General features: G+C 35.8%; 1 protein-coding gene across 1 annotated transcript in view; it reads right to left on the reverse strand.

Moving 5' to 3' along the window:
* The window catches only part of LOC150101877 (serine/threonine-protein kinase ATR-like), an 860,597-nt gene that overhangs the window by 546,719 nt on the left and 294,080 nt on the right, over positions 1-19,798 (reverse strand). The window contains exons 19-20 of the mRNA XM_090399924.1: positions 16,883-16,997; positions 6,776-7,043 (exon numbers count right to left, since the gene is read on the reverse strand). Coding sequence (XP_090256050.1) covers positions 6,776-7,043; positions 16,883-16,997 — 383 coding nt within the window. The remainder of the gene's footprint in view (positions 1-6,775; positions 7,044-16,882; positions 16,998-19,798) is intronic.

Here is a 19,798-nt window from a genome sequence, read left to right on the forward strand (position 1 = left end):
TCACTTAGTTTTTTTTTGTGTGTGTGCATGCGCACGCGCATGAGTGCACATGCTACAAGTCTCATATTGTATTCCCTGACGATGTTTCAGTGACTGATACAAAATATTGGAAGAATTAAATATTATTTTTAATCTTGTTCAGTGCTGTTTCATTCCATTGAGCCTCTAAAATTAAGATATTACAGTGTTCACATTGAGCCAAAGCACTACCTAAAGGGAGAATGACCTCATTATTAATATTCTGTCCTTGTAGTAGTTTTGTATTCCAAGTCTTCAAGCACTATTAATTCACTGATAATTAAGAAAAGAGTATTAATGAAATGCGAAGTTGATTATATGATGTATAAATGCACTGGATTGCTTCACTTTACATGACCAGCAAGTGAACAAGAAGCAAGTTGAAAAAGATATGGGACATAAAAGAAAAATAATATAACAGAATTAAAAGATTAAAGAAAACAGAAAATATGAAAAAGTAGAATAAAATAGTGCTGTTAAAATAAATGCTGCAAAACAGCTAGCTTGACAAATGAAAACTTTTTGATACAGTGAAGGAAAGAAAACAAGCTAATATATATTACTGTGATCTTGACTTTGAGGTAAGAAAGGCCTGCCCTACATAGAAGAGATACAATGGGAATTAACTGATCCTGTGTGCAAAACAAAGTTTAGTAATGAAATCAAAGTGCAAATCACATTTTGCTGTGATTAATTTCAAATCCCTTCAAAATTGTAAACTTTCTGTGGATATGATGAATATAAATGGTTTCCACAATTAAGAAGATGCCAGGAAATATCTAAAAAGTGGGGTGCAATTCTAGCTCACCTCCTCGTGGTGCACCCTGGATAATGCTAAAGAGCTAGAGTGACTTGGCAACCAGACTATCTTCTCAATCTCCTGGTTACAGCACACATAAACTCAAGCACATGAATTAGCTCTCTTAAGGGAAAGATGACTAAAAATATTGGATGTGTTGTCCGAATTTGCCAAATTAACATTGAGGGTATATGTAGAGCAAATGTGAATACCTCTCAAAGATTTTATATGACTACAATGTCGACATTGTTCTTGTTCAAGAAACTTACTATAAGGATGAGAATCAGCTTCACCACAGGGGCGGAATTATTGGTTACATTTTCATTGGAGCCACTTACCATCATGCACTTGGCCTCGCCACCTATATACGTAGTACCCTAGAAGATTCCCACCTCATTACAACCAGCATTGTCAGTGGTGAGAATCTGATAACAACTATGATAGGGAACATAACCATTACCCTGCCCTCTTGTGGCCTCCACAAGTTCTACCAGAGTACAACCACCCTTCGATGCACATAGGCAACTTTAACAGCCACCACACACTATGGAAATATGTTTCAACAATGAATGCAGAGTGACTCTGACTGAATGGGCAGAAATTCGCAACATGCACCTAATTTTCGATGCAAAAGATAGATCTTGCTTCAGTCAGCAGCTTGGAACAGGGAGTACAACCCCGACCTCTGCTTCATCACCCAAGACAACAACAGACAAATTACTTACATAAAGAAGCATTCTCTCCAACTTTCCATGAAGCCAATATAGACCAATTATATCAGAAGTAGGTCTGCAGGTACCCCTTGTTAGATCCATCCAACATCCTCGGTAGAACTTCCAGAAAGCTGACTGGGATACATTTGCTGCCTGTCTTGACAAATATGTCCGTTGAATCACCCCTGACATTGCAGATGAACCCATTCACGGTCTTGATACTAACTGACAGACGAAATGGACTGAGACAGTAGAAAGACTCGATTTTCAGCACTCTGGTAGAAAAGCATGGAGATTTCTAAGAAACTAGGTAGCAGCAACTTGACTGTCCAGTAACAATCACCTATTTCTCCTAACCAATATGCATCACATATTATCAACACATCAGGACATACCGCCAAGGACAAAGAACACACTTTTCAAATAAAAAGAGAACTTACATATTTGTAAGTTCTCAAAATAACAGACCATTTGATCCTTTATATTCGCGACCTTTCACTCTTGAAGATATTGGAAGTTTCCCCCCACTTGGTTAGACTATAATAAATTTAGTTTAATCCATTATCCAAGTGTAAGCAAACAAAGTTTGCGCCTGAAGTATCTTCAGGACTGAGGCAACTCGTCATAATAGTGGACAAAGTTCTCATCACTTCTTGTCTTAGAATCAGAATCTCCCATAATGCAAAGCACATCACCTTGCAGACACATATAATGCTATGCATTAAGGGAAGGGCCACTACTCAGACCCAGAGGTGGTGATACTAAGGCAGAAGCAATCGAGAAGTCATATTTACCTATATGAGTTTCCAAAAGGTGTACCACCTTATTATTAAATTACTCTGGATTTAGGGAAAGACATTGGAAGTTTTTTCCCACTTGGTTAGACTATAATAAATTTAGTTTAATCCTTTATCCAACTGTAAGCAAACAAAGTTTGTGCCTGAAGTTTCTTCAGGACTGAGGCAACCTGTGGTAAAGGTGGACCAAGCTCTCATCACTCCTTGTCTTAGTATCACCCATAATGCAAAGCACATCTCCTTGCGGACATGTATAACGCTATGCATTAAGGGAAGGGCCACTACTCAGACCGGTTTTGACCTTTATTGAAAGTTCAATTACAGGTCAAACTCCAAAAACTCAGCGTTGTCCCCTCAGTAATAGGCTCACCCCATCACTGAGCAGAGTTACTCATTTGCTCATATGTCATCTGAGGGATAACAGCAACAGCCATGCCTCAGTTAACTTCACAGGCTACAGCATTGCCATTCATTACTCCCCACCCAGGACCTGGGTGACAGCAACAGCCGAGCCTCAGTTAAAACTTCGTGGGCTACAGCATTGCCCAAGCTTCCAACCAGTTTCGACCTTCATTGAGGTCTCTTCAGTGGGAGCCAGACCAAGAGGTGGTGACGCTAAGGCAGAATCAATGGAGAAGTCATATTTACCTATATGAGTTGCCAAAATGTACCACTTTATTAATAAATTACTCTGAATTTAGAGAAAGATGTTGGAAGTTTTTTCCCACTTGGTTAGACTATAATAAATTTAGTTTAATCCTTTATCCAAGTGTAAGTAAACAAAGTTTGTGCCTGAAGTATCTTCAGGACTGAGGCAACTCGTGGTAAAGGTGGACCAAGCTCTCATCACACCTTGGAAACTGGTATAGGTAAATATGACTTCTCCATTGCTTCTGCCTTAGTATCACCACCTCTGGGTCTTGCTCCTACTGACAAGACCTCAATAAAGGTCGAATTACTTGCAAGTACAGATTTTCTTCTGTGCTTGCAAGTAATGCAATGTCGTCTGCAAATTTTAAATTTGTTACAATTTTCCCATATATTTTGATTCCAGAGTCTTCATTGTTTAAGGCCTTATTGGGTGCTTCTTCCAGTGTAAGATTGAACAGGTTGGGTGACAGATTGCATCCTGGTCTTACTCCGCTCTCTGTGTGGAACCAATTGGTTAAGGTGTCCTCCATTTGTACTGCACTTTCAGATTTCTCGAACAGATTCTTTATTATTCTTATTGTTTTGTTGGGAATTCCAAATTCCTCCATTCCGTTCCATTCCGGATTGAATCAAATGCCTGACAAAAGTCTATGAAATTTATATAGCAACTTTGGTTGTACTCTAGTGTCTTTTCTATTAGCTGTCTTAAGGTGAATAGTTGATCAATTGTGCTTCGTCCTGGTCTGAAACCTGCTTGTTCTTCTCCTAGTGCTAGTTCTATATATGGCTTAATTCGTTTTTGGAGTATTCCATCAGTATTCCTCAGTATTCCAAGTAAGGTTTTTTACTTTCATAAAAAACCTTACTTGGAATATGTATAATGGACATGTATAATGTTTCATTAGCCTCCTCATTAGCCTGAGGAGGCTAATGCCTCTGTAATTATTGCATTCTGTTTTATCTCCTTTTTTGTATATAGGAGTTATAGCTGATTTGGTCCAATCAGCAGGCACTGCTTCGTTTTTGTAGATCCTTTCAAATAATATTTTTAAGGGTTACAAAAGTTGTTCCTTTCCTGCTTTTAAGAATTCTGCGTGTATTTGATCATTGCAAGGTGCTTTCCTAGTTTTGAGTTTTTCTATGCTGTGTGCTATTATTTCTTTGGTAAAGATATCTGCTTTCTTTTTCATTTCAGTGGCTGAAATAGTAATATACTGGGAGCTGTTTTTATTATATAAATCTCTGAAGTATTCTTCCCATTCTTTTTGTTTAACTTTCAATTAGTTGTCTATTTGTTTTTTGTTGTTGTTGTTTGTTTCTGATCATTATAATTTTTGTTGTCCGTGTCTTACTAATTTGGTCTATTTGTTTATATAATCCATGGAGATTATTTTCTTTTGATAGCTTCTCTGCCATTTTGCATTTTTCTTCTAACCAGTTATTCTTGTCTCTTTTAACTAGTTTTCTAATTTCTCTGGTTAATCTATTATAGTCATTTCTGTTATAGTTTTGTTATAGTTTCATGCTTTTCCTTTGATTACTTAACCTTTTTACTTCATTCGAGATCCAACTGTTATATTTCGTTATCTGTGCCATTGTTAAAATATTGTTTATTTATTTGTATCTTTCTTTCTTTCACTCTTCCTTTTATATTTATTTATTTTACCTTACTTACTTTTCTTATATTTTCTTTACTATCTTCACTGATATAATATACTAATATACTTCCTTAAGAGTGCCTTACTCAACCCCACCCAGGAATGCTTCCTTTTCGGACACTGGCAAATTTATTTTTTATTGCTGCGCCAGCCAGAGTCCTATAATATGAGCTTATTCAAAATTCAGGGAATATTCCTAGGTTAATTGGCATTCATTCTAATATACAGTAAATAGATACTGGTACTAATTGCAATTGTGGCCAATAATCTATTACTCAAACACTTTCATTAAGTTCCCTCCCGCTATGGTTCTAAATTTTTTGCAAGTGGTAATTTGAATTCTCGAAATCAGGCATGAGTCAGACATATACAACAAAACATGTTTATTGGAACAAATTACACTTTACAGCTATAATTGGAATAGGATACTAAGCTTTTCAAAATCTCTTGCTAAGTTAGTTACTCAATGCTAATTTAACAAAACACTCACAGATCAAATTGCTAATCACACACAAACTATAAAACATAAAAACTAGCTAACTATGTTATTCTTAATCAAACTCTTATTGAATGCTACATTTAAAGACATTTCACAATCCGTTACTATTCTGGTATAGATGATCTACAAAATTACAAATTCACATATAATATCAGTCACATGCAGCTAAAATTTCACTCCTGACATTCCTTTGTTCAGCAGAATTACTCTATCTCAAAATACAAATCCTTATTATAGTCCACTATGAATTGTCCACTTAATATAATCTAACATTAAATTCTGTCTCATTCAAACATATAGTAAAGGTCTTTACATTACCCAATCTTTTTTCCAAAGGTCTGTTAATGGCCATGTGTTATTCGGGTCCTCCTTTGATCGGTTGCTTCTGCAATAGGCTTATGACTTACACCATCCGTTTTACATTCTTCCAGACTCGAACTTCTCACTGCCTCGATACAGTGTTGTCTCTGCTCCTACTTGAGTGGGACATCCGGCGACTGGCACAATTTCTGTGTAGGCCAATGATTCGTGTGCTGCTCATCATGGAATCTTGTTCAGCTTACTCAGAATGCTTGTCCGCTATCCAGCATTATGGGACCCTCTTGCTCGTCCCTACTCCATCCACTAATCAGGAATCCTCGAGGTGAAGTCAGGAACAACCAGAAAAAAGTGTCGCATTATCGCGCGCATTGCCTTATATTTCGTCCTTTCTTTTCCACACGACCCTTAGTTTTCATGCCCTCAAGATGATCCTCAAAGTCCTAGCTGCTGTTAGGTGCTGTATTCTAGGGAATCCTGCTTGCGTGATCTTCCTTGTACGTTGTAGCTTGTGGCATTACGGCCGATACGTGCGTAACTTGACCTTTGCACTCATACTCTTAACTTCTCTGGCGACTTATTAAGTTTAAGACAGCTTAATGGGACAAGATTATACTACTATTTCCTTATTACAAATTCATTAATCCGATAATCCTTTAGTTTAGTTTTCAACTACAAGATTTTTCTAGTGCGATTTACATGTTACTACACAACTTCCTATACAACATAAATTCAGAACTGTGTGCTGTTAACCAGGTATTATCTGAGTTAGCCAAATTCTTATGTTAGATTCTGAATGAATAGTTTCTTAAAATTTCGTCCATTCAGGATCTAACACAATCCTTTTTACTTTCTCTTTCTGTGTAACCTATTGTATTTTCTGCCGATTTTAATATTATTTCCTTTAATTTGCACCAATGTTCTTCGATGTTTATATTCTGTTTTGGTAGTTCCTTCAGGTTTTTATCTAGTTCTAGTTGATATTTTCTTAGAATATTGTTGTCTTGTAGTTTTTTTATTCAGTCTCCTTTTGACTCTAAACGTGCTTTCAGATTTTAACTTTATTCTTAGGTTTGCTAGTACTAGCTTATGGTCTGATCCACAATCTGCAGAAAAGGATCTGCAGATTATTATAATGATGTTTTCTGTAGTCAGAGTTGACCGTACAATAATAAAACATGTCTGTGACTCAATATTCATATGAAAGCTCCAATTCTGGTATAAAATATTAATGCATTTTGATATTATTATTAATACTTTTTCATTATCTTATTTCTTTATTACAATAAAAATATTTTATATGCAGAGCAAAGTATGCTTACCTGCTGATGAGCAACAGCAATGACCAAAGGATAAGGAGAAAGTAGACTCTCCAAAAGGCTGATGATAACTATAAGAAGCAACCCATCATCTGCCACTTGCCCTAACTGACCAACTGTTAGCAGAACTGTTTCCATAAGCCTAATGTTGTTCTGCTTCTTTGCCAACAGTAGTGCTGTTTTCAGTTTAGATATAAGTAAATTATCCATGTCAGAAGTCCAGCTTCTATGTTGTACATTTTGAGGTTTGATCAAATGATTAATGTTTTTACTGTTTCAAAAAATACAAAAAAAAAAAAAAATCAGTAAGACAAATGAAACATTAATTTATGTTTAAAATAAATCATTATTACCAAAATCAAAATATTAGAAGGAAAAGAACAGAAATTTTCAATTTTCATAAGATAGAGAGATATGATAGATATTTTCTGTAAGAACCAAATGAAAATGTTTTTCAAGTCACTGCAATTCACACAAGGCTGCATCTTTTTTTACATAATCATCTTTCATTGTGTGTCTGTTAATATTTTCTTGTTTATGTGAAAAAAGAGAGCCAAAAGGCTTCACTTCGGCGATGCAAAATTATTCAAACTAAGTGGATATTGAACCCAACATTATTTCAAAGCCGAATAGAGAAACTACAAGAGTTTCATGCCGAATATAGAAACTATAAAAGTTTCAGCGGATCCAAGCATAAGCAAACCTTTCATGACAGGGGCAACTCATAGTTGCCCCTTTCAGGGTGGAGTAAGCTTTAAACATTATCCTTAAGGTGGAGTAAGCTCTAAAGGCAGAGTAAGCTCTGATCACTATCCTTAGTATTTCCCATAATGTAAAACACATCACCTAGCTGATGTGTGACGTTATACATTATGGGTGGGGTCACCACCCAGAACGGTTTCGCCCTTTGTTGAGGTCTCGTCAGTGGGAGCCAGACCCAGTTGTAAATACTCAAGTTGAAGTGATGCATGACTCATCCTTTACCAGACGAGTTGCCAAAAAAAGGTGTCACATCACAAAAGGCACCAAGAATTACTGAAAAAAAGAGTAGTATAAGTTTTGCATCACTTCAACCTGAGTATTTACATCTGGGTCTGGCTCCCACTGACGAGACCTCAGCAAAGATCTAACCCGGTCTGGGTAGTGACCCCCCCCCCACCATAATGTATAACATCATACATGTCTGCTAGGAGATGTGTTTACATTATGGGAAATATAAGGATAGTCTGCATCAGAGCCTGCACCTTTACTACAAGTTGTCCCTGTCATGAAAGGTTTGCTTATGCTTGGATACACCAATTCTTTTATAGTTTTTATATTTGACACGAAATTCTTGTGGTTTCTCTATTTGGCTTTGAAATAATGTTGGATTCAATATCCACTTAATTTGAATAATTTTATTGTTTATTTCCTTAATAGTTTATTATTAGAGAAGTTTTCATTTTTAGATATTTCTAAAATTTAGAAATGCTAAAATATAATGTATAAAAATTTATATCAGCTTCATTATAATTCAGAAAGCTTATTCAGAGGGTCTTATCTAGGATGAAGCTCTCATTGAATACTACCCATCAATTCATATGAAAGCTCCATGACTAATGACTAGCCTTCTTTTAATTTCATCTTCCGGTCTATAAAAAGGGAAATCAAACTGAATATGAGAATTATACAGTCAAGCAAACAGCCTCAGAAAACTTGGGAATATAAAATATTTCTGTATTTTAATTGAAGGCAAGAAACAACAATTCAGTTCCATTTGTACCCAAGATAGGATTAGTAACCCATGCAGAAAGGAGATCATCTCAAATTATTCAAGATTTTCAAACATGAAGTTATAGGTAGATATTAACAGTAACTTTATTAACCTTGTAAGAGGAATGAAGTAAAATGATATTCAGAATAACACACACAGAGAAGTAAGAGAGAAAACTATAAGCAGATGATCGTGATCATCTGCTTACTGCTTTGTAAGTAACCAAGTTGTTTATATGCAACAGAGAAATAAACAGAAAAAACATACAAAGAGCTGTATACTGATTTTTAAAAAAACTGCAATGACCTTTGGATAAATAAATAAAACAACTAAAACAAACATAGCATTCAAAGTGTGCACAACCAATAAGATGGAAAAGTCATAAAGAACAATATAACAGTACATGTTAATTTTTATTTTTACTTAGGATGTAAATATTTACAATGAAAAAGAAAAGGAAAATAATAATAAAATTGACAAGTTTTCAAAAAATAACAGCATTACTAAATAGAACTGCAAAACATTGTTTTACACTTATTTTTAATAATACTGCATTTTTTGAACAGAACTGTAATGTATAAGAAATAGAATACATTTTGGAAAATTATGGAGACAACTACTGTGTTTGAGTAAAACTTTACTTTAATATAAACCAAAATCAACACTCAACATTTCGATCTTTATATCAAGATCATCTTCTGGAGCATATACACTATATACAAAGAAACAAGCTGCACTACAATCTACATGGTTTGCTAAAGTTACTGACCAACCGTTACAACAATTACGGACCTGACCTCTGTGTGGAAAAAAAAAAAAAAACCTTGACTACATCAATGCTAGAGTCCTATTATTATCTATTGGTTACAAAATTACGTTGGGCTGGGGAGCAACATGTTTATATATACATATTAAAAACACGATTATACATATAAATTTCAATCAGTTGGTATGGAATAGTTTCCAATACTAGCTGAAGGTTGCTTCAAGTCCTAAAGTATGCTAGATACTAAATATTAAGTAGGCTGAATATGTGCCATCAAGATTCTTGGAATTTTCACGCCACCATTATTGTTGATATTTGGGTGGTTAATCAGAATTTCGCAGGCTTCTTTAAATTTTCTTTCATACCAGGTTTTTGCATAGTGTAAAGGGCGGGTACTTTTCCAATCAATTTGGTGTAAGGTGTTGAGAGTGTGATCTGAGAGGCCTGCTTCACCAAAATTGTTATATTTAATGTGTCTTTTGTGTTCTTTTTTTACAAACAGGGATTGTACCTCCAGTTTCACCAATATAAGGTAAGTCACAGGTGCAGTAGATGCAATAAACTCCAGGACGTGCCAATGGGAGGAGAGGATCCTCAGAGGAGTTGAATATATTTTTTAATTTTGTAGGTGGTTTAAAGGTGGCACATTGAGATTATAATGGTGTAGGATTCTGTTGATTTTTTCTGATAACCCTTTAATGTATGGGATGGCTATGGTTTTACTGTAATCTAAATTCTTTTTTTTTGATGAAGTTTTATGAAGGACTTTATTAATAGTATTTTTGTTGTAGCCATTATTTATAAATGTGTTGCTAATAATTTTTGATTCTTGTTTAAGAGCTTTCTGATTAGAGCAAATTGTTGTAGCTCTGTTTTTAAGGGTGTGAATGATTCCATATTTTTGTGATGGATGATGGTATGATTTAGCATATATGTATTGGTCAGTATGTGTCAGTTTGCAGTAGATCGTGAAGGATAGATTGCCTGAAGGAATACGTATGACCAGTGTATCCAGAAACAGGAGTGAGATCTGATTTTCAACTTTACTAGTAAATTCTATGCGTTCATGTTATTTGTTCAGGTGGCTAAGGAATGTGTCTAATGTTTGTCACCCATGTGGCCAGATAACGAAAACATCGTCAATGTATCTAAGCCACACTGTAGGTTTTACAGTGAAGGAATCAAGAGCGCTTTGCTCAAAGGCTTCCATATAAAAGTTAACAATTAGGGGGGGGGGGATAGTGGTGAGCCCATGGCCATACCGTCTTTTTGTAGGTAAAATTTATTTTGCCACACGAAGTAATCGGAGTGTAGTACGTGGATAAAGGGGATCGTAATGTCGGGCAGAAATTTGTTCTGTAGGAGAAGAATTGTGTCATTGATTTGGACATTTGTGAAAAGGGCAGAAAAGTAGAAACTGACTAATAGATCATCTTTTCCGAGTGTTATGTTTTTAATTTTGTTTATAAAGTGTTGTGTGTCCTTTATATAGGAGGACGATGACCTACCAACTCCTTGAGTGTTGACGCTAATTTCTTGGCTAAGTGACAATTAGGGCTATCTATTCCTTCAACTATCGGTCGAAGCGGCACATTTTGTTTGTGTACTTTAGGAACACCACATATTCTGGGAGAACGGGTATAACGAGGTATAAGTTTTTTAACCGTGTCTGACAGCCAAAAAGTGACGGATTTAGTAGTTTCTCCGTTTTTTTACTTTATTCTGTTAGTTGGGTTATAGTTTACAAGCTGATAGGTGCTGTTATCGGCGACTAGTTAATTCATCTGATGGATGGATGTTGACCTGTCAAGGACGACAGTGGCATTACCTTTATCCCATTATTTTATGATTATCTCTTGATTAGCTTTCAATGACTTGATTGCTGCCAGTTCTGTTTTTGTAAGATTGCTGTGTAAAGTTTTCTTATTATTCAGAACATTGCTGGTTTCTAATTGAATTTTATCGGCTATGTAGGAAGGGACCTGATGCCTCTTTCTATGTGGTATATAGAATCCAATTTATTCACAATTTTCAGTGCTATTGCAAAGTTAAGGCCTTCATGCAGTAGTGCAAGTTGGCCGTTATTTAAGGTGTAACTAGATAAGTTGATCACATGACTTTTGCTTGGCAGTGGTTGGTCGCTCCTTGTCTCACTTGTTTGTTGTTCACTGTTAGAGCTGTTTACCAGAGAAGCATCAAGGAGTTGGTAGGTCATTCCCCCTCCTATATAAAGAACACACAACACTTTATAAACAAAATTAAAAACATAACACTCGGAAAAGATGATCTATTAGATAGTTTTGACTTTTCTGCCCTTTTCACAAATGTCCCAATCAATGACACAATTCTTCTCCTACAGAACAAATTTCTGCCTGACATTACGATCCCCTTTATTCACGTACTACGCTCTGGCTACTTCGTGTGGAAAAATAAATTTTACCTACAAAAAGAAGGTATGGCCATGGGCTCACCACTACCCCCCCCCCAATTGTTAACTTTTATACGGAAGCCTTTGAGCAAGTGCTCTTGATTTCTTCACTCTAAAACCTACAGTGTGGCTTAGATATGTTGACGATGTTTTCGTTATCTGGTCAAACGGGCGACAAACATTAGACACATTCCTTAGCCACCTGAACAAACAACATGAACGCATACAATTTACTATCGAATCAGAACTCACACCCATTCCTGGATACACTGGTCACATCTTCCTTCAGCCAAGCTATCCTTCACGGTCTACCACAAACCAACACATACTTGCCAATACATACATGCTAAATCATACCACCACCCATTACAAAAATATGGAATCATTCACACCCTTAAAAACAGAGCTACAACAATTTGCTTCTAATCAGCAAGCTCTTAAACAAGAATCAAAAATTATTAGCAATACATTTATAAATAATGGCTACAACAAAAATACTATTAATAAAGTCCTTCATAAAACTTCATCAAAAAAAAAGAATTTAGATTACAGTAAACCCATAGCCATCCCATACATTAAAGGGTTATCAGAAAAAATCAACAGAATCCTACACCATTATAATCTCAATGCCACCTTTAAACCACCTACAAAATTAAAAAAGATATTCAACTCTTATAAGGATCCTCTCCTCCAATTGGCACATCCTGGAGTTTATTGCATCTACTGCACCTGTAACTTAACTTATGTGGGTGAAACTGGACGTACCATCCCTATACATAAAAATGAACACAAAAGACACATTAAATATAACAATTTTGGTGAAGCAGGCCTCTCAGATCACACTCTCAACACCTTACACCAAATTGATTGGAAAAGTACCCGCTCTTTACACTATACAAAAACCTGGTATGAAAGAAAATTTAAAGAAGCCTGCAAAATTCTGATTAACCGCCCAAATATCAACAAGAATGGTGGCATGAAAATTCCAAGAATCTAGATGGCACATATTCAGCCTACTTAATATTTAGTATCTAGCATACTTTAGGACTTGAAGCAACCTTCAGCTAGTATTGGAAACTATTCCATACCAACTGGTTGAAATTTATATTTATAATCATGTTTTTAATATATATATATATATACTAGGGGAGGGCTGCACCCTCCTCATACCTACAGCGCCCAACCCTCCGTGTTACAGACTGGTAGGCCAGTTCTCTTTGAATTCTGATGACTCAAATTTTGAAGACTCAACAATCAGGATAGTCCCTGAGTTTCAAAATGTGACATACAAACGTAACATAAAAAGGCTTATCATTTTATATATATAGGGCAGATAAACATGTTGCTCTCCAGCTCAATGTAATTTGTAACCAATAGATAATAATAATAATAATAATAATAATAATAATAATAATAATAGGACTATAGCATTGATGTAGTCAAGGTTTTTTTTTTTTTTTTTCCATCATAGGTCAGGCCAATAATTGTTGTAACAGTTGGTCAGTAACTTTAGCAAACCATGTAGATTGTAGTGTAGGTTTTTTCTCTGTATATAGTGTATATGCTCCAGAAGTTGATCTTGATATAAAGATCGAAACGTAGAGTGTTGATTTTGGTTTATATTAAACTAAAGTTTTGTTCAAACACGGTAGTTGTCTGCATAAATTTCCAATGTGTATTCTGATCACCGTGTAAGCCTAAAAGTATGAGAAATAGAACTGTAAAACATTTGTTTTATAGAACTGCAAAGCACTGTTACAGCACTATTCTCACATTATTTTTTATGTGGTTTTAAATGTAAAACCAAGCAAAAAATATAACAATAAGAAATTCTGATATATTATTATTATGGGTATCTCCATGGAGTCAGTAGACTCATTGTGGGAGACCCAAACTATCAAAACAATATCCATCATACCTCTTCTTGAATTCATTTACGGACGAAGAACTCACAACTGAGTCAGCCAATGCATTCCACTCATTCAACACCCTCCAAGCAAAAAATCTAGTTCTGTATATACACCCTTGTTAACCACACTTTTCCTAAATTTCAAAGGATGACCTCTTGTTCTTCCATCACCATCACACAGCTGAAATATTTCCCCTGCATCAATCTTATAAAAACCTTTTAGTAATTTAAATATTACTATCATAATCCCTCTTCATCACCTATCAACCAAACTCTGCAATCCAAAAGCTCTCAATCTATCAATGTAGGGAACACATTTTTTCCATCACTCACCAACTTAGTCGCTCTCCTCTGAACCCTCTCCACAACCTCCTCATCTCCAAGGAATTCAGATGACCAGACTTGGGCACAGTAATCCAAATGTAGAAGTATCAACATCTTATATAGGGATATAATAACCTCTTTATCTCTGGATATTACTGTGTTCTTCCAAGTAATCCTATGTGCAATCTTGGACATCTTAGCAATGTGCCCTCTGAACTTCATCTCCCTATCCACTAACACCCCCCAAGTCCCTAGCCTCATCAATCTCTTGGAGTACAGTTCCATCAATGTGGTACACAGATGGTAATCTTTTAATCCCAAAATGCATAACTTTACACTTTTCCACATTGAACTGACATTCATTACCTTTTGCCCATTTTGCCGGCTTATTTAAATCCCCCTGCAAACTCTCAACATTAGCTTGATTTTTTGTTGTGCTACCCAACTTTGCATCATCAGAAAACAACTGAATATCTCCCTTCAAGCCATTTCCTATATCATTTATGTACAAATTAAACAATAACAGCCCAAGCACAGAGCCCTGAGGGACACCACTGGTCACCTGCCTCATCCTGGACTTTGCTCCTCCATACACTACTTTCTGGTATCTCTCCATGAGCCATTCTCTTATCCATATCACCAGTTTAGTATCCATCCCCATCTACTCTAATTTGTGCAACAGTATTCCATGGGGTATCCTGTCAAAAGCCTTAGCAAAATCCAGAAGTATCACTGTGTAGCCATTTCCCTTGTCTCAAATGTCATTCTATTATAAATTATTATTATTATTATGTGACACCTCGAGGGAGTCCAAGGACTCATCGTGGGAGGGCACACTACTCTACTTCGCTAAATACATCTCATCCTCTCCACTACTACTTAATTCTTCAACTACAACACGACTACCATCAACGCTGTCTATCGCCGATCATCACCAATAATAGTATTTTTTGTCTGTAAATTGCGTGTGTTCTGAAGGATGATTTGTCTGTACGAGGGATGAAAAACCCGAGTTTCCGGGAGGAAAAAACCCTGCTACCACCGTATGAGATCGGCTAACTTGCCTTCAACTGAAAACGCCCATATATTATGATTCCCCTCATCACAATGAGGATCGAGTTAATAAAGTTAATAAAATGCTAAGGCAGGATCGACCTTTAACAAAACCATGTTGACCCCTATAGAGTATCATATTCTGATCCACCCATTCTTGAATTCTGTTCTTAACCAACTTTTCCAATACTTTTACTACTCCCGAGATGGTGATGGGTCTGTAATTTAACTACTGCAGTCTTAGAGCCACCTTTATGCAAACAAATCACTTTGCCTTCCTTCCACTCCCTAGGGACCATACCAGAGTTCAAACTTAAGATAAATAACCAAGTAAGAGGCGTTGACAATTCCTTTGCACATTCACACAACACCCAAGCTGATATTCCATCTAAACCTACAGCAGTGTTTGCATTTAAATTCTGCAATATACTAAGTACCTCTGATTTATTAAGTTCAATTCTCACATTAGTTATTGCTACATGTACAGAGATATCCTCACTTGGGTGATAGACTTTTGAAAAGTGATCACTCAGTAACTCTACTATTACATCTGAATCGGTCACCTCAATACCAACCATCAGCATCCACTAAGGTTATCCTTCCAAAGTCATTTTTCCTTTTACATTATATAATAATACTTCCAGTATGATAATATGGATATATAACACAGACGATGAAACGATCGATGAATCATAATATAAGAAATGAGAGACATGTAGAAAACTTTCTGGAACCATTCACATTATTTATTTTATTATTCTATTTATTTTTTATTTTGTGGTAATGGAAATTTCTACTTTCTTCTCGAGGAAAAAAATATGAAATACGAAATTTGTCCGTACTATATTTGAAGATCTGCAGATTTTAATCTTTACAAGATAATGGCATCTATTCCAAGAAACAGCAAAAGAAAAAATGAAGAAAAAAAAATTCTAAGAGTTGGAACCAGAACTATGAAGTTAGAAAGAGAAGCAAATCCAATTCTAATGAACTGCACCATCCACTATGTGTCTACTCTAGTGCCAAATACTGATTCCTGCATAGTATTTGCCATTCCTCATTGCCACTAATGCTCAATATTTTTCATAAGCAAGATTCCTTAGTAATCGGAAATATCAAATGTCTGAAAGACTAAATGACCTCTCAATTCCAAAATTAAAGATTACAAGTAGCATCAGATATCTCTGCTCGGATAACACTTAACCATCATCAGAGAGTACACTTCAATGAATAAATTATCTTACTCGTTCACTATACAATCTTGTCAAAAGATTAAAAAAAGCTATAAAAAGTGAGAAACGTCAGTTATCAAAAAAGGAAATGAAGATCCATAGTGAACAACATCTAGTGGACTGTTCTATATCCCACATATCAAAGCCATCAACAAATACAATGATGTATAGCTAGGTAATGGTTATAAAATATTCACTTCCTCATATCAAGTGTAGGCACCAGGATATGCAAAATTCAAGCCTCGATACTATGTGAAGCACTGATTTTGACCCCCCCACCACCACCACCAACTCTCAAACTTCCAGTAATTTCTATATTTTCTATAACTTCCATTAAGTGAAATGAAAAGAATTTGAATAACAACACAAATAGTGTCATTGAGTTAAATTATGCATAAATATATGCATGGTTTAACCTGAAAGACTAAATAAGTAGTAACATAAACATCACGCATGGTACATTTATTAATCATTAATTCTCAAAAAAAATTTCTTCCAAAAACATTAAAAAGAAATGTGCAAAATTACAGAAATGCTATCTTTAGAATCAATGATGAACAATGCGGTCTATGTTAATCAAATTATTATGAATATATATATCAGTTTAAAATATCATCAATAATTTGAAAATGTATCAATAAATACCTGAAAAGAATACGAATATCATAATCTTCATCAACCACTAATTTTAAGCATGTCACTAGAAGTTTTTCGTTGATATCATTATGCAAAAAATATGAAGGAAAACTGCTGAATGTTCCTATAAAAAATAAAGTATATTACTAAAATAAAGCGCCAAAGGCCTCATTCTTAAAAAGTAAGTTGTAAAGGAAATATCCATGTAGAATTTATAGTCAAATTAAAATATTCCTGAGAGCTTATGAGAATATAACCTTTGGCATAGGTTTTATTTTGCCTTGGTTTACAGTGTTAAAAAGGAATGAACTCAGTCCACGAGTCCATATAGTTACTTTTTATTAGTGCATTTAGGTTTTACTGGTCTGACAGCTGTTTGGAACTGTTTGGTTCTCATCAGAGACCAGGCAGAAACCTAAGGGGACAAAAACCCTCTGTGTAACCCATAACAATTATCTAATGTCGGACAGTTATATTTTTCCATAAATTAACTCTCAATAGGTGCATATCTCTCAGACTTTAGATGATTGCTACAGGTTAGACACACATACACTGCTGAACAGTAAATATAAGGGCTCATGGACTGAGTTCATGTCTTTTAAGGAGGGCAAACCAAGAAACTCACATGCCAAAAGTTATATTCTCATATGCATTTAGGAAAATTTAATCTGACTATAAACTCTAAATGGATAAATAACATCCTTTATGTAGTTACATGCCGTGGGGGTATGTGTTCAATTTACACAGATACAAATATATATGCATACCACTGTCCAATGAGGCTGCATGTTCATAAAAACTTTCCAGATGCAAACTAATATGAGCAAAATTAATGGTTTACAGCGATATAAAAACATGCATGACCATCACCACACTTGACTGGTCTCCACAGAGCCCTCACCTGAATTCTATTGAACATCTTGAGCATTGGGTGCTCAAGATGTTCAATGAACAGTAAATGACAAATACAATGACAGTACAACTGCATCCCCATCTTTCACTAATATTCTAATAACACTGTCTAACAATATTTAAGAAGTGTGTTAGAGAATACGCTGCTTGAAAAGAAGTCAACAGGCACTATAGTGTGAAGAACAAACAGCAATGACACCCACTTTAATGAGATGCAGGACCTCCTTTTGCTGCAGCAATCCTATGGGATTACTACAGAATTTATAAACATGCATATTAGCAATCAATGGGAATTTTAGACCATTCTTCTTGTAGGCATATAATGAGGACCTGGAATGCTGTGGGGTGGACGTCACTTGTCCTCACCCAATGCTGAAGATGTTCAATAGGATTCAGGTGAGGGCTTTGTCGAGACCAGTCAAGTATGATGATGGTCATGTCCATAAACCATGAAGTTAGAGAAGAAGCCTTATAACACAGCACATTATCTTCCTCAAAAAGCCAATAATCAGTTCCATAGAAATGCCACAAAGTAAGAAGCATTACATTGTCCAGAATGTTCAGACACCTCTAGGAGTTGAATGTTCATGTCACCACAAATAGAGGTCCAAGGAAAAAACCAGGAAAAACAGAACCATACCATCACACTGCCACCTCTGGATTTCATAGTTGGGTTATGCACTCCAGTAAGAGAAATTCTCTTACTGGAGTTCTCCATCTGTTCAACAGAGGGTACAGTATGATTCATCGCTTCATTTCACAGCATTCCAAGCTTCCACATCCCACCGTACATGCTCTTTGCACAACTGAAGATGACGCTGCACGCTGGTTTGGGTAATGTGGAGATCGCGTTGCAGTCCTACCATGGAACCCCATGTTGTGAGCTTCAGTTTTGAATGTTTTTTAACAGATTTGTGTTCCAGCCGATGCCCAGAACTCTGCATTCAATATGTCAGCCAACAAACAGCAGTTTTTACATATTATCTTTCATAGTACCCTACAGTCTCGTTGGATGAGTGAGGTGAGTAGTCCACTGTGGGCAGCACTTGCACTCCCATTTCAGTATGGTATCACTGATTGGGATGGCTGAATTTGTTAACAATTTGCTGAATAGATAGGCCTGCAACATGACATCCTATCACAATGCCTCTCTCAAACTCTATCAGTTCCCTTCTCACAGTGATTTCACCTGGACACAATCATACTGGCTGAGAAGCATCATATTCCTCCTATTAATGCATGCTACAAACACAATTTGTTACATGGTTCGATGCACCTTGCAAATGGGGATATCCATTCATCTTTCTGAGCATGAATTTTGCCATATATATATACATATATAAAAGAAATACTTTTACTTAAATTTAATTAATGAAAACTAGAAGAATGTTGCCATATTTTTACAAAGAATATGCTGTGTAACAAGTTTTGTAATAGGTATTGTAATTGCGGATGCTTAAGGATCAAAGCTATATAACTGAGATGAGACATCAACATAGCCTTTAAAGGAATGCGGAGAACCGATCAGCACTTCTGACCTAATATTCAATCATCACCTTCTCATGGTGCACCCTGTTAGATCTACCTGGATACTGAACGAACAAGGATGGGCTGGCAATTTGGGATTTAGCCAAACAAATTGTATTCTTATTGACTTAAAACAAAACAAAAAATGATGGTACAACATGACAGAATTTCGTGCTGGCTCAGATGTCACCCAGTTAAACAAGGCCCCCAGTGTTTTTTCCAGGGAACCAGAGAGAAACAGCGAAAAGTCAGCTACTAGAACAAATCCTAAAACCCACCCCAACTCAATATCACAAGAGTTCAAGATCGGTTCTATCAACATAAGAAGCCTGAATGGCAAAGAAATGGAGCTAGCTGAGGAACTGAATAAGCACCATATCAACATAATAGGGGTGAATGAAACAAAAAAGGCAAAAACCGGTGAGATTTTTCTGAGCAATAAATATAAAATGATATATTCAGGCATTGACAAACAAGGAAAAGAAG

This window comes from Typopeltis vanoorti, chromosome 11, assembly GCF_054136105.1.
Source record: "Typopeltis vanoorti isolate ZY-2024b chromosome 11, IOZ_Tvanoo_1.0, whole genome shotgun sequence".
NCBI lineage: Eukaryota > Metazoa > Arthropoda > Arachnida > Uropygi > Thelyphonidae > Typopeltis > Typopeltis vanoorti.